Source organism: Chionomys nivalis, chromosome 2 (assembly GCF_950005125.1).
Source record: "Chionomys nivalis chromosome 2, mChiNiv1.1, whole genome shotgun sequence".
Lineage (NCBI taxonomy): Eukaryota > Metazoa > Chordata > Mammalia > Rodentia > Cricetidae > Chionomys > Chionomys nivalis.
This window is the reverse complement of record NC_080087.1, coordinates 74916588-74935521: the sequence shown is the minus strand read 5'-3', so window position 1 is coordinate 74935521 and position 18934 is coordinate 74916588. Positions and strand designations below refer to the sequence as shown.

The 18934-nt window shown below is 42.8% G+C and overlaps 1 protein-coding gene across 1 annotated transcript in view; it reads left to right on the top strand.

The window, feature by feature from the left end:
• Window positions 1-18934, top strand: part of Arhgap35 (Rho GTPase activating protein 35) — a 116412-nt gene that overhangs the window by 42585 nt on the left and 54893 nt on the right. Inside the window, exon 2 of the mRNA XM_057756168.1 lies at window positions 10878-14751. Coding sequence (XP_057612151.1) covers window positions 11071-14751 — 3681 coding nt within the window. The 5' untranslated portion in view covers window positions 10878-11070. The remainder of the gene's footprint in view (window positions 1-10877; window positions 14752-18934) is intronic.

Sequence of the window (18934 nt, the reverse complement as noted above, 5' to 3'; positions counted from 1 at the left end):
TTGGAACTTGCTCTGTAGACCAGGCTGGCCTTGTACTCACAGAGTTTCGCCTGCCTCTGCCTCCTGAGTGCTAGGATTAAAAGCGTGCGCCACCACTGCCCAGTGCCTCTATCTTTAAGTCAGTAGATTTGAAGTTTTGCATGTTCATCTAGATTTCACATGTGAGTAGACTGCATGGATAAGGACTTTGAACTGTACTTCTGTCTCTTCATCTGTAGTTTTTCTCTATTCCAAAGGAAAGGCAAAAACTTGTTTGCATGAGCATAGGTGGGAGATTATTTACTGGAACATTTCCTACTCTACTGAAGAAAATGATTACATCTATCCCACCAACCGATAATTGCTAATAGTTTCTTAGAGAAGGATGGTATTCTGATTTTCTTTTAATTTTTATTTCACGTGTATTGGTTATTTTACCTGCATGTATGTCTGTGTACCATGTGCATGTGTGCCAGGTTTCCTTGGAGACCAGAAGAAAGCATCAGGTTCCCTGAAACTGGAATTACAGACCATTTTTAGTTGCTAAATAGGTTTTACGAATAGAACCCCAGTCCTCTAGAAGAATAGCAGGTGCTTTTAATCATAGTCATCTCTCCAGCCCGGAGCTGCCTGAACTTGCTTTGTAGCCCAGCCTGGGTCTTTTTTTTTTTTTTTTTTTTAAATCATAAACTGATTGGCCCATTAGCTCAGACTTCTTATTAACTTTTTTTTAAAAATATTTATTGAGCTCTACATTTTTCTCTGCTCCCCCTTCCTGCCTCTCCCCTCCCTCCCTCAGTCCTCCCCCAAGGTCCCCATGCTCCCAATTTACTCAGGAGATCTTGTCATTTTATACTTCCCATGTAGATTAGATCTATATAAGTCTCTCTTAATGTCTGCATTGTTGTCTAAGTTCTCTGGGATTGTGGTTTGTAGGCTGACTTTCTTTGCTTTACATTTAAAAACCACCTATGAGTGAGTACATGTGATTGTCTTTCTGTGTCTGGGTTACCTCACTCAAAATAATGTTTTCTAGCTCCATCCATTTTCCTGCAAAATTCAAGCTGTCATTATTTTTTTTTCTGCTGTGTAATACTCCATTGTGTAAATGTACCACATTTTTCTTATCCATTCTTCTATCGGGGGTATTTAGGTTCTTTCCAGGTTCTGGCTATGACAAACAAAGCTGCTATGAACATAGTTGAGCACATGTCCTTGTGGCACAATTGAGCATCCTTTGGATATGTGCCTGAAGGTGGTATTGGGTCTTGAGGAAGGTTGTTTCCTAATTTTCTGAGAAATGGCCACACTGACATCCAAAGGGGTTGTACCAGTTTGCATTGCCACCAGCAATGCAGAAGCGTTTCCTTTTCCCCACAATCTCTCTAGCATAAGTTGTCACCAGTGTTTTTGATTTTGGCCATTCTTACAGGTGTAAGATGGAATCTCAGAGTTGTTTTGATTTGCATTTCTCTGATTACTTAAGGATGTTTAACATTTACTTAAGTGTCTTTCAGCCATTTTAGATTCCTCTGTTGAGAGTTCTGTTTAGATCTGTATTCCATTTTTTTTACTGGATTATGTGATTGATCTTTTGGTGTCCAATTTCTTGAGTTCTTTGTATATTTTGGAGATCAGACCTCTGTCTGATGTAGGGTTAGTGAAGATCTTTTCCCATTCTGTAGGCTGTCATTTTGTCTTGTTGACTGTGTCTCTTTGCTTTACAGAAGCTTTTCAGTTTCAGGAGGAGGTCCCAATTATTAATTGTTTCTCTCAGTGTCTGTGCTGCTGGGGGTTATATTTAGGAAGCGGTTCCCTGTGCCAATGCGTTCGAGTGTACTTCCCACTTTCTCCTTTTCTATAAGGTTCAGTGTTGAGGTCTTTGATCCATTTGGACTTGAGTTTTGTGCATGGTGATAGATATGGGTCTATTTTCATTCTTCTACATGTTGATATCCAGTTATGCCCCCACCACTTGTTAAATATGCTTTCTTTTTTCCATTTGATATTTTTTATTTTTGCCTCTTTATCAAAGATCAGGTGTTCGAAGATGTGTGGATTGATATCCGGGTCTTCTATTCAGTTCCATTGGTCCTCTTGTCTGTTCTTAGGCCAATACCCCAGCCTGGGTCTTGAACACCAGTTCTGACCTCTTCCTCCTGAGGACTGAGATTACTGCTACTCTGTTGTTGTTTTAATGGTGTTAAGGATTGAACCCATGGTCTCTCATACTATGCAAATATTCTAGCACTGAGCTACAGCCCCAATGTGTTTTGTTTTGTTTGTTTGTTTTTTATCTTTTGGAGTCAGGGTCTGAGTTGTCCAAGCAAGTCTTAAACTTGTGCTTTTGCTTACTCTCCCGAGTGCTGGAGTTATAGATGTGCACTGTAACAGCTGGTTTGTGCTCCCTGCTTTATTTTCTTATAAGGGACAGGGAATGTGCTTATCTGCTCTTGCTTGTTTCTCTGAAGCTGAGTAACAGACATTTTACTGGCTGATGGTGATTGACACCTGAAATGCACCCAGAAACTGAGATTGAAGAGGGGGTTAGGAGATGCCTTTCTGTTGTGATGCTTACATGGCTCCATTCTTTTCCCAGCTGGGATGAAGGAAAATAACAGTACCAAGTGCTGTGCTTTTCAAGAGTAGTGGCCCACGGAACTTTTTTCCTAGCTATAATTGGTCGCATTTGGGGGGTTGTTGCACAGTCTCATATTTAGACACTGTAGTTTTAATTATGGATAGAGGTAAGAATTCTATGTCATTTGGGTCATTCTAGACTAGAGCTCAGGAGCATGTGTTACTGTGAGTGGTGTGTGTAGGTGTTTGTCAGAGAATACACCTTCAGGCACAGCTCCTGAGCTGTAGTGGTTCATGTCCTGTTGGATCACAGTGGCATTTCTGGTGCTGTCTTGGGAATGGTGCAGATTCTTATTCCGGGTATTGGATAAAAAGTTCCTTCTCCTTTTAGAGGAGTTGCTCTAGTTTAGAGTCAGTGCTACATGTTCCACAGACAATTCTAGACACCTGGTGACAAGGTTTGCAGAGCACACGTGTTTGCATGGTTTTTAGTACAGCACACAACTGTGATAAAAAGTTGAAAGTACTGAAGTATCCTCCTCTCCACCTTGACTCCTAGCACTAAATGTTAAACTTTTAGGCTCTGTGTTTTGTTGGTTTTCCTAGTATCAGTATTTCCACAGAATTCAGTAATCCAAGGATTTACTATTTTTTAACCTTTTAATAGATTTTTTTCTGTTGATTTGTTTTTACATTTTTTGAGACAAGTTGTATGACTAAGGGTGGCCAGGAACCTACAGCAGCTTGGGTTCATTTTACTTATTTTTTTAGAGTTAGTTAATGTGTATGAATGTTCACCATATGAATGCTAGGGAGTTACTGATGGTTGTTAACCACCATGTGGGCACTGAGAATCTAACTCAGGTACTCTGCAAAAACAAAAGGTACTTTTAACCACTGAGTCATCTCTCCAGCCCGGGGTTAGTTTTAAAGATGTGTTTTTCCTGTTTTCACTCTCCACTTCTGAAAGGACTAGTACTGGAAAATCACTGGAATGCATATTTTGTAACTTACTTTCTCATTAAGAATTGTTTTTCAGCCAGGTTTGGTGGTGCAGGCTTTTAATCCCAGCACTCCTGAGACAAAGGCAAGTAAATCTCTGTGAGTTCGAGGCCAGCCTGGTATACAAAGGGAGTTCCAGTATAGCCAGGGTTGTTAAATAGAGCAACCTTGTCTCTTAAAGGAAAAAATAGTTGTTTCTCACCAGATGTAAGTTTGAGGACATTGAACATTGTGAAGTCTCGGACACGCCTTCCTTGTTCTCTCTTCTCTCTTTATGGTCTTTTGATCCCTAAGTTTAGTGGCTCTAATTTTTTTTAGCTACCTCTTTGAAAAGTTGAATGTGTATGTGGGCAGGTACTTAAAGTTATTTCCTCTAAACTAAGTGTTTGAGACATTCTTAGATTTATAACCAGCTTTGTTTACTGTGTAATTCAGTCCAATTGAGGAACTAGTAAAACCGCATTATTCAGACATCAAAGCTGAGAGTGCAGTTACACCAAGGAACTTATTAGGTTTCTAACAAGTAGAAGTTATCAGGTGTTCAAAAATTAACTACTTCCATGCCACCTGATTTTTAAGTTTTGGTAACGTTTTTGGCTGTGAACATAATTTGGAGTTTAAATTATAAGTTATATTTAGACATGGTGGCACATACCTGCCTGAAATCCTAATGTGTCCAGAAGGCTGAGCAGGAGTTAGAGTTCAAGGCCCGCCTCAGTTACTTATGAGTCCCTGTCTCAAAACAGCAGCAAAACTACATACATATTAGTAGCTATCCTCTTCAGAGTTGACTGTTCTATACATTTCAGCTTTCTGCAGCTAAGACCATCCTGCCATTTAAAAATTATAACTAAGCAAAGATTGAACAGGTGATGCATTTTTGCTTCAAATTTGAGCCAGTGTTTTTGTTGTTTTATTGTTGTTCCCTGAGGTTTCTGGGAAGGGATGTGTTATTAGACCCACTGTACAGAGAGCTGAGTCACAGATTGCCAGTTACATCCAGTTGTCACTCCACAGAGGATGCTGTTACTAAGTACGTTTCAAGATAGGTAAGTTTGAGATCCTGTGACCCCAGTGGAAGGGTCCTTCGACCCCTCCCCGCAAAGGGTCATGACCAACAGGTTAAGAACCACCAGTCAAAAGAGATAGCTCAACAGTTAAGAATATTTGTTGCTCTCGCAGAGAACCTGAGTTTTTTTTCTCCTCAACACCCACATGGTGGCTCACAAACATCCATAACTCCATTTCTGGGGGAATCCAACACCTTCTTCTGACCTCCATGGGCGTCAGGTATGCACAAGTTATACATGCATGCATGTAGACAAAACACTTATACTCATAAAATAAAAATATTTAAAATGTTTAAAGATATTTCTTGACATTTCTGTGAGGCACACAAAAGCATGAAGTTTATAGCAATGCCAGCTTCCTACTAGATGTAAATGAGATTTAAAAGAAAATTGGTCTGTTTGCTCTCAGGAGACTGTTTGCTTGGCTACAGACTTGGTAGTCACACAGTCACACCTTAGTGTGCAAGTAAATGTCCATGCCACAGAATAGTAGGTGTCAAAGGCCTATGTGTACAGAGGTAGCCAAGGGTAGTTCATTTTATTTACTTCAGCTGAAAGGTTACTGAAGACTTTGTGACACCATAACACCTTGCTAATGACTGAAATTGTTAGAATTTTGGGTCCGTTATAGTGCCTCTCCTCAGCCCCATACTTGTCACCTCCTGTCCTGGCCAGTGAAAGACTGCATTAGCCACATGAGGGTGGTACATGCCTTCAATCCCAGACTCGGGAGGCAGAGGCAGATGGATCTCTTGAGTTCAAGGGCAGCCTGTTCTACAGAATTCCAGGACAACCACAGGGGAGAGGGGAGAGGGGAGAGGCTGCATTAAGTCTAGAAGGTTAATTTTCAAGAGCCTTGCATATCCTTTATAATCACTGTAGTACTCATTCCTCTATAAGAATTGCAGATGGAGGACACAGCAGCGAACTTGAAAACTATAGGGCTTTTTATGAGAGGAACCCATGCATATTTACACTCTTGAGAATTTGTCATTGATAACAGTAAGAAGAACACAAAAGAATTTCATATATACTGTCTTAGAGTTGTTACTGCTGTGATAAAACACCATGACCAAAAGCAACTTGTGGAGGAAAGGGTTTATTTTACTCACACCATTCCATTTAACAGTTGATTATCAAAAGCAGTGAGGGCAGTAATTCACTGGGCAGGAAACTGATGCAGAGGCCTTGGAGAAGTGCTGTTACTGGCTTGTTCATCATGGCTTGTTCAACTGCTTTATTAAAAAGTTCAGAACCACCAGCCCAGGGATGCCACCGACAGTGAGCTGGGCCCTCCCCCATCAATCACTAATTTAAAAAAGGACTTACAGCCAAATCTTTTTTTTTTTTTTTTTTTTTGGTTTTTCGAGACAGGGTTTCTCTGTGGTTTTGGAGCCTATCCTGAAACTAGCTCTTGTAGACCAGGTTGGTCTCGAACTCACAGAGATCCGCCTGCCTCTGCCTCCCGAGTGCTGGGATTAAAGGCGTGCGCCACCACCACCCGGCTCGGTTTTTTTTTTTTTTAAATGAACAAAAAAGGAAATTTTATTTTTAAAAATGATGCCTAATTTTGGTAATATTAGCATACATGATATTTTTTTATTATTATTTTTATTTCTTTTTCTTTTTTACTTATTTATTTCTTAAAGATTTCTGCTTCCTCCCCGCCACCGCCTCCCATTTCCCTCCCCCTCCCCCAATCAAGTCTTCCTCCCTCCTCAGCCCAAAGAGCAGTCACGGTTCCCTGCCCTGTGGGAGGTCCAAGGACCACCCACCTCCATCCAGGTCTAGTAAGGTGAGCGTCCAAACTACCTGGGCTCCCACAAAGCCGGTACGTGCAATGGGATCAAAAACCCTTGCCATTGTTCATGAGTTCTCAGTAGTCCTCATTGTCTGGTTTTCTCCCATGCTTTTTCAGACCCTGGCCAGCTGGCCTTGGTGAGTTCCCGATAGAACATCCCCATTGTCTCAGTGTGTGGGTGCACCCCTCGCGGTCCTGAGTTCCTTGCTCGTGCTCTCTCTCCTTCTGCTCCTCCTTTGGATCGTGAGACTTCAGTCTGGTGCTCTAATGTGGGTCTCTGTCTTCTTTCGTCGCCTGCTGAAGGTTAATGTTCAGGAGGATGCTTATATGTTTTTCTTTGGGTTCACCTTCTTATTTAGCTTCTCTAGGATCACGAATTATAGCCTCAATGTCCTTTATTTATGGCTAGAAACCAAATATGAGTGAGTACATCCCATGTTCCTCTTTTTGGGTCTGGCTTACCTCACTCAGGATAGTGTTTTCTATTTCCATCCATTTGCATGCAAAATTCAAGAAGTCATTGTTTTTTACTGCTGAGTAGTACTCTAATATGTATATATTCCATACTTTCTTCATCCATTCTTCCATTGAAGGACATCTAGGTTGTTTCCAGGTTCTGGCTATTACAAACAATGCTGCTATGAACATAGTTGAGCATATACTTTTGTTGTATGATAGGGCATCTCTTGGGTATATTCCCAAGAGTGGTATTGCTGGGTCCAGGGGTAGGTTGATCCCGACTTTCCTGAGAAACCACCACACTGCTTTCCAAAGTGGTTGCACAAGTTTGCATTCCCACCAGCAATGGATGAGTGTACCCCTTTCTCCACAACCTCTCCAGCAGAGGCTATCATTGGTGTTTTTTTATTTTAGCCATTCTGACAGGTGTAAGATGGTATCTTAATGTTGTCTTGATTTGCATTTCCCTGATCGCTAAGGAAGTTGAGCATGATCTTAAGTGTCTTTTGGCCATTTGAACTTCTTCTGTTGAGAATTCTCTGTTCAGCTCAGTGCCCCATTTTATAATTGGATTGATTAACCTTTTACGGTCTAGTTTCTTGAGTTCTTTATATATTTTGGAGATCAGACCTTTGTCAGTTGCGGGGTTGGTGAAGATCTTCTCCCAGTCAGTGGGTTGCCTTTCTGTCTTAGTGACAGTGTCCTTTGCTTTACAGAAGCTTCTCAGTCTCAGGAGGTCCCATTTATTCAATGTTGCCCTTAGTGTCTGTGCTACTGGGGTTATACGTAGGAAGTGGTCTCCTGTGCCCATGTGTTGTAGAGTACTTCCCACTTTCTCTTCTATCAGGTTCAGTGTGTTCAGACTGATATTGAGGTCTTTAATCCATTTGGACTTGAGTTTTGAGCATGGTGATAGATATGGATCTATTTTCATTCTTCTACAGAAAATCAGGTGTTTGTAGGTTTGTGGGCTAAAGTCAGGGTCTTCTATTTGATTCCATTGGTCGACTTCTCTGTTTTTATGCCAATACCAAGCTGTTTTCAATACTGTAGCTCTGTAATAGAGTTTGAAGTCAGGGATGGTAATGCCTCCAGACGATCCTTTATTATATAAGGTTGTTTTGGCTATCCTGGGTTTTTTGTTTTTCCATATAAAGTTGACTGTTGTCTTCTCCAGATCTGTGAAGAATTTTGATGGGATTTTGATGGGGATTGCATTGAATCTATAGATTGCTTTTGGTAGAATTGCCATTTTTACTGTGTTGATCCTCCCAATCCAAGAGCAAGGGAGATCCTTCCATTTTCTGGTATCCTCTTCAATTTCTTTCTTCAAAGACTTAAAGTTCTTGTCAAATAGATCTTTCACTTCCTTGGTCAGAGTTACCCCAAGATATTTTATGCTATTTGTGGCTATCGTGAAAGGTGATGCTTCTCTGATTTCCCTCTCTGCTTCCTTATCCTTAGTGTATAGGATTTACAGCCAAATCTTATGGAGGCATTTTTTTTAATTGAAGTGTCCTCCTTTTGGATAACTCTTAACTTATGTCAAGTTGGCCTAAAACTAGCCAGCACACATACTTTAATCCAGATTTATCTATTAACATTTTGTCTGCAGTGGTTTTGTTTTGAAAGCTTCTCATATGACCCATGTTGGTCTGAAACTGGCTTTACCTATGACCTTGCATAGCCAGATCTTCTGCCTGCACCCCTCAAGTGTTAGGATTTCAGTCAGGCACTACTACTTCCAGTTTATATGGGGTGAGGATCAAGCCCAGGGTTTCTTCCATGCTAGGCAAGCATGAAAGTCACAGCTCTAGTCCCTCCTTAGCATTCTTACTCTTTCACAAAGAGATTTTTTTTCCTGAATATTTGCATTCATTTTGGCTCTTCCCCCCAAAAAATACTTTAAAAGTAGGGATACTTTATCTTAGTATAGCCGTCCACTTCATAAACACTTGTATTGATTTTTTTTCCTGATTTATCCTTTCTACTCAAGTGTTCTATCACTGAGCTACATCCCTCACCCCAATTAATTTTAATCTGTAAAAGACATGCAACAAAAAATTAGCCAATTTTAGTACATAGTTCATAAGTGTTAAAACTGTTACTAATATTTTACCACTACCACCGCCCATCCCTGTGACTTCATTCTTTGTGTGAATGCAGGGTCCCTGTTCACTCCTTCTCTCAGCCATGGCAGCCAGCATTGCACCTTCTTGTTCTGACAACTCTTAAAATAGAAACAGTATACTGTTATAAATTGTCTTCAGAATTGAGTGTATGTATTGTGTATGTGCACGTATAGATGTGTTTGTGTGTGTGCATGCAACAATATGTGTGTACAGTCAAAGTGTCTGCTTAATGGGGTTACATCTCCTTTGATAGGCTTGGTAGCTATCTCTCATCTCTGCACTACCCACCATTGCTCATGAGAGTCTTTTGCCCTAGGTTTTCTTCTACATTTTGTAGTTTTAGGTTTTTGATCCATTTAGAGTTTTTGTTTGTTTGCTTGGTTGGTGGTGTTTTTTGTTGGTTTTTTAGTTTGTTTTTTGAGTCTTCTGTGTAGTCTTGGATACCCTGAAATTCACTATGTGTACCAAGCTGACCTTGGATTCACAGAGATTTGTATGCCTCTAAATGCATAAGGGATTAAAAGTGTGCTCCACCACACACTACTAGAGTTGGGGTTTTTGTTCTTGTTGTTGGTGTTGTTGTTGAATTGAAGTGCCTATCACATGCTAGATAAACATTCTTACATCTGAGTCACATCCCCAGCTCTAGGGTTAGCTTTTGTATATGATATGTAGGTAAAGACCTACCTCTGTCCTTTCCTGTGTGAAGATCCACTTTCCTCAGCACCAGCTTTCAAAGTCTATCTTTTATCCCAATGGTCTCAACAGCCTTGTCAAAAGTCGTTTAGCCAGCTAGGCATGGTGGCAGAAACAGATGGATCTCTGTGAGTTTGAGTCCAGCCTGATTTACATAGTGAATTTCAGGGCTTCATAAGTGAGACCCTGTCTCAAACCATTACTCCCTCCCCCCCCAAAAAAAGTCATTTGGTGATATATATATATATGATGATTTAGCTATGAGTTTTCTGTTTCTTTTTCATTAGATCTATGTCTTTATGTCACTGCAGGACTGTTTTGATTGTTGTAACTTTGTAGTAAATTTTGAAAGCAATATTGTGAGTCTTCCAGGAAGCTTTGTTCTTTCCTTCCTCCATTCTCTTCTATCCTCCCCCTTCCTTCTCTGCTCAAGCTACTCCTGAACTGCTTCTCCTGCCTTAGTCTCCAAAGTGCTTCTGTACCAGACTGGTGATGTGAATTTTGATTACCGCCTGAAGGTGTTGTCTGTTTTCTCCACTATAATTACTATTGAGAACTTTTCCTGATAATTAATAGGCAGTTTTAGGAGACATTTGAATTATCTGTCAACATCCTGCCCCTCAAGATTTCCCTACATTTTACCTTCATCATAGCTCTCATCTGATCCAACTGTATGGCTTTAGTTCATGTTTTGTAGTGAGCTGTAATTTATTACTGTACAATTTCTTTGGTTCATAGATTAACCTAGACCTTACTCATAGGAGCCCCCTCAGGATGACACCGTTGCCCTTGTGAAATGTCCCTTTCTTTACCCTCTGAACCATCTCAACAACTCTGATGTCAGCCTTAATCACTCACCAAATATAAGACTTACTAAAGACATTGGTTTACTAAATATTTGTTGAATTAAAAAAATACTTCTATTGTCTCAGGATGCAGAGGCAGATGGATCTCTGTGAGTTCAGGCCGGACAGGTTTACAGAGCTAGTTCCAGGACAGTTAGGGCTTTTACACAGAGGAACCCTGTCTCAATAAAAAGCAAAAAAAAAAAGGAAAGAAAAAAACTTTTATCTATAATTTATTATAATTCAGTAGTTAAAGTAGAGTTTGGATATTTTGGATATTGATGTTTTTTTTTCTTTTACCCCCTCCATCTAGGCAGACATGTTGGCTATTTGGCGATGAGAAGTAGTAAGAACTGACATCATACTGGTTTGGAACACTATGGGACCTGACACTTGTGCTGCTTGGGCAGCCGGCCTCCCCTGGCACTGCTGAGAAGCCCTCTTACTCTACTGCAGAACACTAATCTGATCTCGGAAGTAGTTGATTGTGGCAGGATGTTTCGAAGATGATGATGGCAAGAAAGCAAGATGTTCGAATCCCCACCTACAACATCAGCGTGGTGGGACTGTCTGGGACTGAGAAGGAGAAAGGCCAGTGTGGCATTGGGAAGTCTTGTCTGTGTAACCGCTTCGTGCGCCCAAGTGCAGATGATTTTCACCTGGACCACACTTCTGTCCTCAGCACCAGTGACTTTGGTGGACGGGTTGTCAATAATGACCACTTTCTGTACTGGGGAGAAGTTAGCCGCTCCCTGGAGGACTGTGTGGAATGTAAGATGCACATTGTGGAGCAGACTGAGTTCATTGACGATCAGACTTTTCAACCTCATCGAAGCACGGCACTGCAGCCCTACATCAAGAGAGCTGCAGCCACCAAGCTCGCATCAGCTGAAAAACTCATGTATTTTTGCACTGACCAGCTGGGGTTGGAGCAGGACTTTGAGCAGAAACAGATGCCAGATGGAAAGCTGCTGGTTGACGGTTTCCTTCTGGGCATCGATGTTAGCAGGGGCATGAACAGGAACTTCGATGACCAGCTGAAGTTTGTCTCCAATCTCTACAATCAGCTTGCAAAAACTAAAAAACCCATAGTGGTAGTCCTGACTAAGTGTGATGAGGGTGTTGAGCGGTACATTAGAGATGCACATACTTTTGCCTTAAGCAAAAAGAACCTCCAGGTTGTAGAGACCTCAGCAAGATCCAATGTGAATGTGGACTTGGCTTTCAGTACTTTAGTGCAGCTCATTGATAAGAGTCGAGGAAAGACAAAAATCATTCCTTACTTTGAAGCTCTCAAGCAGCAGAGTCAGCAAATAGCTACAGCAAAGGACAAGTATGAGTGGTTGGTGAGCCGCATTGTGAAAAATCACAACGAGAACTGGCTGAATGTCAGCCGAAAGATGCAGGCATCCCCTGAGTACCAGGACTATGTGTACCTGGAAGGGACACAGAAGGCCAAGAAGCTCTTCCTGCAGCACATCCACCGCCTCAAGCACGAGCATATTGAGCGCCGGAGAAAGCTTTACCTGGCAGCCCTGCCATTGGCTTTTGAAGCCCTCATACCTAATCTAGATGAAATAGACCATCTGAGCTGCATTAAAGCCAAAAAACTCTTAGAGACCAAGCCAGAGTTCTTAAAGTGGTTTGTTGTGCTTGAAGAGACACCATGGGATGCCACCAGCCACATTGATAACATGGAAAACGAGCGGATTCCCTTTGACTTGATGGATACAGTCCCTGCCGAACAGCTGTATGAGACCCACTTGGAGAAGCTGAGGAATGAGAGGAAGAGAGCTGAGATGCGAAAGGCATTCAAAGAAAACCTGGAGACCTCTCCTTTCATTACTCCCGGGAAACCTTGGGAAGAGGCTCGTAGTTTTATTATGAATGAAGACTTTTACCAGTGGCTGGAAGAATCTGTGTATATGGACATCTATGGCAAGCACCAAAAACAGATTATAGACCGAGCAAAGGAAGAATTCCAGGAGTTGCTTTTGGAGTACTCAGAATTGTTTTATGAGCTGGAACTAGATGCCAAACCCAGCAAGGAAAAGATGGGTGTCATCCAGGATGTTTTGGGAGAAGAGCAGCGATTTAAAGCATTACAGAAGCTCCAAGCAGAACGTGATGCTCTCATTCTGAAGCACATTCATTTTGTGTACCACCCCACAAAGGAGACATGCCCAAGCTGCCCAGCTTGTGTGGATGCTAAGATTGAACACTTGATTAGTTCTCGCTTTATCCGACCGTCTGATCGGAATCAGAAGAACTCTCTGTCTGACCCCAACATTGATAGAATCAATTTGGTTATCTTAGGCAAAGATGGCCTTGCCCGAGAATTAGCCAATGAAATTCGAGCTCTTTGTACAAATGATGACAAATATGTGATAGATGGTAAAATGTATGAGCTTTCCTTGAGGCCAATAGAGGGGAATGTCAGGCTCCCTGTGAACTCTTTCCAGACACCAACCTTCCAACCCCATGGCTGCCTCTGCCTTTACAATTCAAAGGAGTCTTTGTCCTATGTGGTGGAGAGTATAGAGAAGAGCAGAGAGTCCACACTGGGCAGGCGGGATAATCACTTAGTTCACCTCCCCTTGACCTTAATTTTAGTTAACAAGAGAGGGGACACAAGTGGAGAAACTCTGCACAGTTTAATACAACAAGGCCAACAGATCGCTAGCAAACTACAGTGTATCTTTCTTGATCCTGCTTCTGCTGGCATTGGTTACGGACGCAACATTAATGAGAAGCAGATCAGTCAAGTTCTGAAGGGACTACTGGATTCTAAGCGCAACTTAAACCTGGTCAGCTCCACTGCTAGTATCAAAGACTTGGCTGATGTGGACCTCCGAATTGTCATGTGTCTGATGTGTGGTGATCCCTTTAGTGCAGATGACATACTCTCTCCTGTCCTGCAGTCCCAAACTTGTAAATCTTCGCACTGTGGGAGCAGCAACTCTGTTTTACTTGAACTTCCAATTGGACTACACAAGAAGCGAATTGAACTATCTGTTCTTTCATACCATTCCTCGTTCAGCATCCGAAAGAGCCGGTTGGTTCATGGGTACATTGTTTTTTATTCAGCCAAACGTAAGGCCTCTTTGGCAATGTTGCGTGCCTTTCTTTGTGAGGTGCAGGATATCATCCCCATCCAGCTTGTTGCACTCACTGATGGCGCTATAGATGTCCTAGACAATGACTTAAGTCGAGAGCAACTGACAGAGGGGGAGGAAATTGCACAAGAAATTGATGGGAGGTTTACAAGCATCCCTTGTAGCCAGCCCCAGCATAAACTTGAGATCTTTCATCCCTTTTTTAAAGATGTGGTAGAGAAAAAGAACATAATTGAGGCCACACACATGTACGATAATGTTGCTGAGGCTTGCAGCACCACTGAAGAAGTGTTCAATTCCCCCAGGGCTGGGTCACCACTCTGCAACTCAAACTTGCAGGACTCAGAAGAAGATGTGGAGCCTCCATCGTACCACCTGTTTCGGGAAGATGCCACATTACCCTCCCTGTCCAAGGATCATTCCAAGTTCTCTATGGAGTTGGAGGGAAATGATGGGCTGTCTTTCATAATGAGCAATTTTGAGAGTAAACTGAACAACAAAGTACCTCCACCAGTCAAACCAAAGCCTCCTGTCCATTTTGAGATCACAAAAGATCTGTCCTACCTAGACCAAGGCCATCGGGAGGGACAGAGGAAGTCTGTATCTTCTAGCCCCTGGCTGCCTCAGGACGGGTTTGATCCTTCTGACTACGCAGAGCCAATAGATGCTGTGGTCAAGCCAAGGAATGAGGAAGAAAACATTTACTCTGTGCCCCACGACAGCACCCAGGGCAAGATCATCACCATTCGGAACATCAACAAAGCCCAGTCCAATGGCAGTGGCAATGGTTCTGATAGTGAAATGGACACGAGTTCTCTAGAGCGAGGCCGCAAAGTATCAGCTGTGAGTAAGCCTGTGCTGTACAGGACAAGATGCACCCGGCTGGGGCGGTTTGCTAGTTATCGCACCAGCTTCAGTGTGGGGAGTGATGATGAGCTGGGACCTATCCGGAAGAAAGAGGAAGATCAGGCATCCCAAGGTTATAAAGGGGACAATGCTGTCATTCCGTATGAAACAGATGAGGACCCTAGGAGGAGGAATATCCTTCGAAGTCTAAGGAGGAACACCAAGGTAAGACTCAATTTGGGATGAGTCAGTAGGGCTTTGCACAGCATCTTGTTGAGATTTGATTGATGATAGCAACTATTCAAGGACAACATGCTTTTTTAAAAAAAAATACTGGATGTGAGTGCATAAGCATGAGAGTGCATTTATTCTTTGGCCTTATGGTAAGAACCAACCTTTGCATTAGATATCTACTACTGGCAGTTCTAATGTAGTTAGCACCTTGGATAAGTATCCTGGGCTTGCTTGCCTTTGCCTAGAACAGTAATTACTCAGATGAGCAGGTGGTGTAGAGCTCTTCATTGTCTTGACAAGTAGCCAAGCCAGTGACAGTACAGGTAGTCTTTCCTCCCTTAAAGACTGCAGATTTGCATCCTTTGGCCTGAACATACATCATCTATATGGCTCTCAAATGGTGCTTTCTCATGATCACAAAAGGGTACTACATTTTACATTAGTGAGTAGATGGTTCTCTGCACACACAAATCTGTGAAAGTGATGAAATGGCAAAAAAAAAAAAATCTCAGCATGGGATTTGTAAAATGAGATTTTACATCCCTTACTTCATTCATCTCCAGTCACTTCTTCTTCCATTAGTGAGTCTCTGAATTTGAAGGGACCACAGGCATGACAGGGACCAACAAGGGAAGGAAGAAGTTACTAGTAGTGTTTTACATGTCAGTAGCAGATAAAATGTCTTTTCTTGCTGTAGACTGCAACTTGGTGTTTACAATGCAGAGAGCTAGAGGCTCTCTGTCCTCTTAGGCCTGGGCTTTGAGACAAAGTATCACACACACACACACACACACACATACACCCTCCCACTCCCCTTACCATTAGAACTGTTCAGAGAGTGACATCTTAGTCAGACTCTGACAGGGATATATACAGGTTGGTGCTCACGCTCTTCCCTGCCAGGAAAGAGCAGAGATCAGTCACTTGTGAGGCGTTATAAGGACCTTGGAGGGGTAAGTTGCCAAAAATGAATGCCTTAGAAGACACACTATATCAAAAGTATCTGGAGTACTGAGAGATAGCATAGAGGCCATTGTGGTAACCCAGGGCCCTGGGAGGTGGAGGAGCATGACACCATTGTGTTGTTGGTCATGCAGAGTGCTTCTCAGTCACTACTGGCCGAGGCTTCCATGGTAGCCTTGTCTGTAGTATCAGAAAGGGCAGAGCCATGTTGTATGAGTTGTGGGCCCCTTTTTCGAGTCACTACATTCTTCGCATTTAGTTTCTATAGCTTGTCTGTCTACTCTGGGGTCATATCTGCCTCTTGGATATTGTTCTTCAAAACTTGGAAAGAAGACCCAGTGAAAATAGTTCTTATTTAGAAAGCTAACCAACCTCCCTGTATTTCCCCCAAGTTTTCTTGTTTGATGATACCAAATCTGAGCATTTTGAACATTTTGGCTTCCTTCCACCTCCACTCCTGGTAAAAACTGTTGCTGGAACAGCTTATGTGAATGCTGACAGTCTTCTGATTAGTGGGGGTGTTTGCACACCTGGGAATTAAGAAGGTGGCATAATAGCACACTGAATTATAAGTCTTTTTCTGACTTCTGGCAATATTTTTAATACTGCAAATGATGCTTTGAAAACACATCCCAGACTGAGGATGTAGCTCAGTTGTAGAGAGTGTGCTGAGCCTTTTAGAAACACTGGGTTCCAGTCCCAGTACCACATGAAACCAAGTGTGCTAGAGGCAGTCCTGGTCTGCAGAGTGAGGTCAGGACAATGAGTACTGTTACAAAGAGAAGCCCGGGGGGGGGGGGGGGGGGGGTAGGAGCGGCGGCAGTGGTGCCCATCTATAATCCCAACATTGAAGAGATAGAGACAGGAGGATCCTACCAAACCTAAGGCCAGCATGGAACCTTTCTCAAAACAATCAAAATAAATAATTTTTTAAAAATTGTCAAATAAGACTTGATTTCTAGATCTCACTGTGGCAAAGGCTTTCTTTACTCAGAAGAAACAGTTTCTGTGTCTTGAGCTGTATCCCTGCTGGGGACCAGACATGTCCCCAGCTGCTGGATCAGCAGGCAAGAAGTACCAGCTTCCAGCCTGTCTTGAGTTATGTAGGCCACGCCTTTTTCCAAATCAGACAGAAATGATTCCTCTGGCCTAAGAACCATGGCATGCCCAGCAGTCATTTTAGGAGTATCCTTAGGGAAGAATGGGTAGAAGCTGGCATTGTGCTTCCCTGATTTGGAGAGTGGTTCTTTGGAAGGAGCAGAGCTGCTTTGTCATCCCTGCAGAGAAAATGAAAGCCTTTGCCACAGAGCAGGCCTCCTGTTCGGACTGCTGCCATCGGGAATGCAGACTGACACTTGTTTTACTGGAAGAGCAAGATACCATCAGGGCAGAGAGTGCAAGCCACCCTCCGTGGGGGATTTATCCTTTGATTTTTATTGGCATGACAAAGCAGTACAGCATTTATTTGAAGTGAGGGGAAAGGCATTCTGGATTTCAGTAGACAACAACTCAGACCTTCCTGCAGACCAAACTGTGGGGAAGGCCAAACTATGGGGAAGTGCCCATCCCTCCCCCACCCCCGCTTATCACCCAGGCCATAGCACCCAGGTAGGGTAGCCAGAGCTACACAATGGCTGTGAAGAGGTCATCTGTCTGCCAGGGAAGACCTGTGAGCAGAGCTAATGTTATGATGGCCCAGGTGGAGTGTGGGTCAATATTAGCTGCTGAGGCCCTGGGAATGAAGTCTTAGGGTCAGGTCCCAATTCCCTGCTTTCGAGCACATGATGTCCCTCCTCTGGTACCTTCTGTAAAAAGGGAACATGATCCTCAGAGGGCTGAGTATTGTGGGCCAGAGGTTTGTGCTGTTTTCACCATGGAAGTAGCTAGACCTGAAAGAGGGATGAGGCTGAAGCATGGCATAAGGTGACATGCCCCTGCAGCAGGTGGAACATGGCATTGTACCAGGGAGGAGGCTGCTGTGGGCCTCTTGACCACAGCATTTCCTCTTTGGTGCAAGGTTAAACCCACAGTGATTCAGATGCTTACTCTGTACTCGCCCTGGCAACCACATTAATGAAGAGAAGCCCTGCTCTGGGTACCAATGTGATGGGGGAAAGGGGAAAAAAACTCACTCAGTACTCTTCCTAATTTGCTAGATTAGTACCTTATCAGAGAGAGAGATGCTTTCATCTCTTCTAATGAAAGTACAGACAGTAAAGCCAATGCTCCTTTGCTCCTTCTTGGGTCATTTTCCCAACAGCACCATTCAGCAGCCCACCCTCAGTGGGAGCCTTCCGCACTCATCTGAATGAAATTGAAACTCTAAGATTGCACTTGGGTGGCTGTGAATAGAGCTTTGTCTAAAGCTGCTGCTGCTCATGTCTCTGTCTCCCAAGGCTGTGCATTTGCAAAGATGAGATTGGGACCAGCAGCTCTTATTTTAAAGCCAAAAAGCAGGCCATAGAGCCTTGTTCCACAATTGTGCCCTTGGGGCTCATTCAGTTTGCTGAAATTTGGTGTGTTTGACCACTGTTTAAAGGCTAGATATTATTGGCTATTTACCCTTCTGTCAGATACGCTCTTACTCTTGTGTTTAATAAAACGACAAAACAGTGATAAAGAAAATCTTTCACTTACTGTAGCTGCCACATGACAAGACAACCTATTGAAAAGTGAACTGTTTGAATCACGCATTGTTTGGTCTATAAGGCACCAAGTAACCAGTTTGACAGTTTGTGTTCCCCCAGTGAATTGGCTTATTTCATTGGATTCAGTGAATTGGTTGGTTGTTATGGCTTTGTAGACACAGCTCTCGTTTTGTGAGGCCTAGAACGGAGTTTCTAGTTTCTAGTGTGAATGAAAACCAGCTGGGCAGTTGGACTGCCCACACCCCTGGGAGGGATATTGGTTTTGACAGACAAGTGGAGTATGATAAGAGCTCTTTGTAACTTGCTCAGAAAAATTCAGTGTATGCTTTTGAGCTTAGTCCTACTGAGTGAGCTGTAAAACCTCTTCTAAAGAAGTACTTTGACATCGGTGTACAAGCACCTTCACCCTTTTAGGAAGGCAGCATTTTGTTCAGTACTGAGACATCAGTGAACACTTATCTCCTGCCTGGTGTTTTAGGTGTCCTAGATGTGGTAGTTAGTTCATGTGTTCCTCAGTGATTGGTTCTGAATGTAAACATGTATGTATCTTAAGTATTACCAGG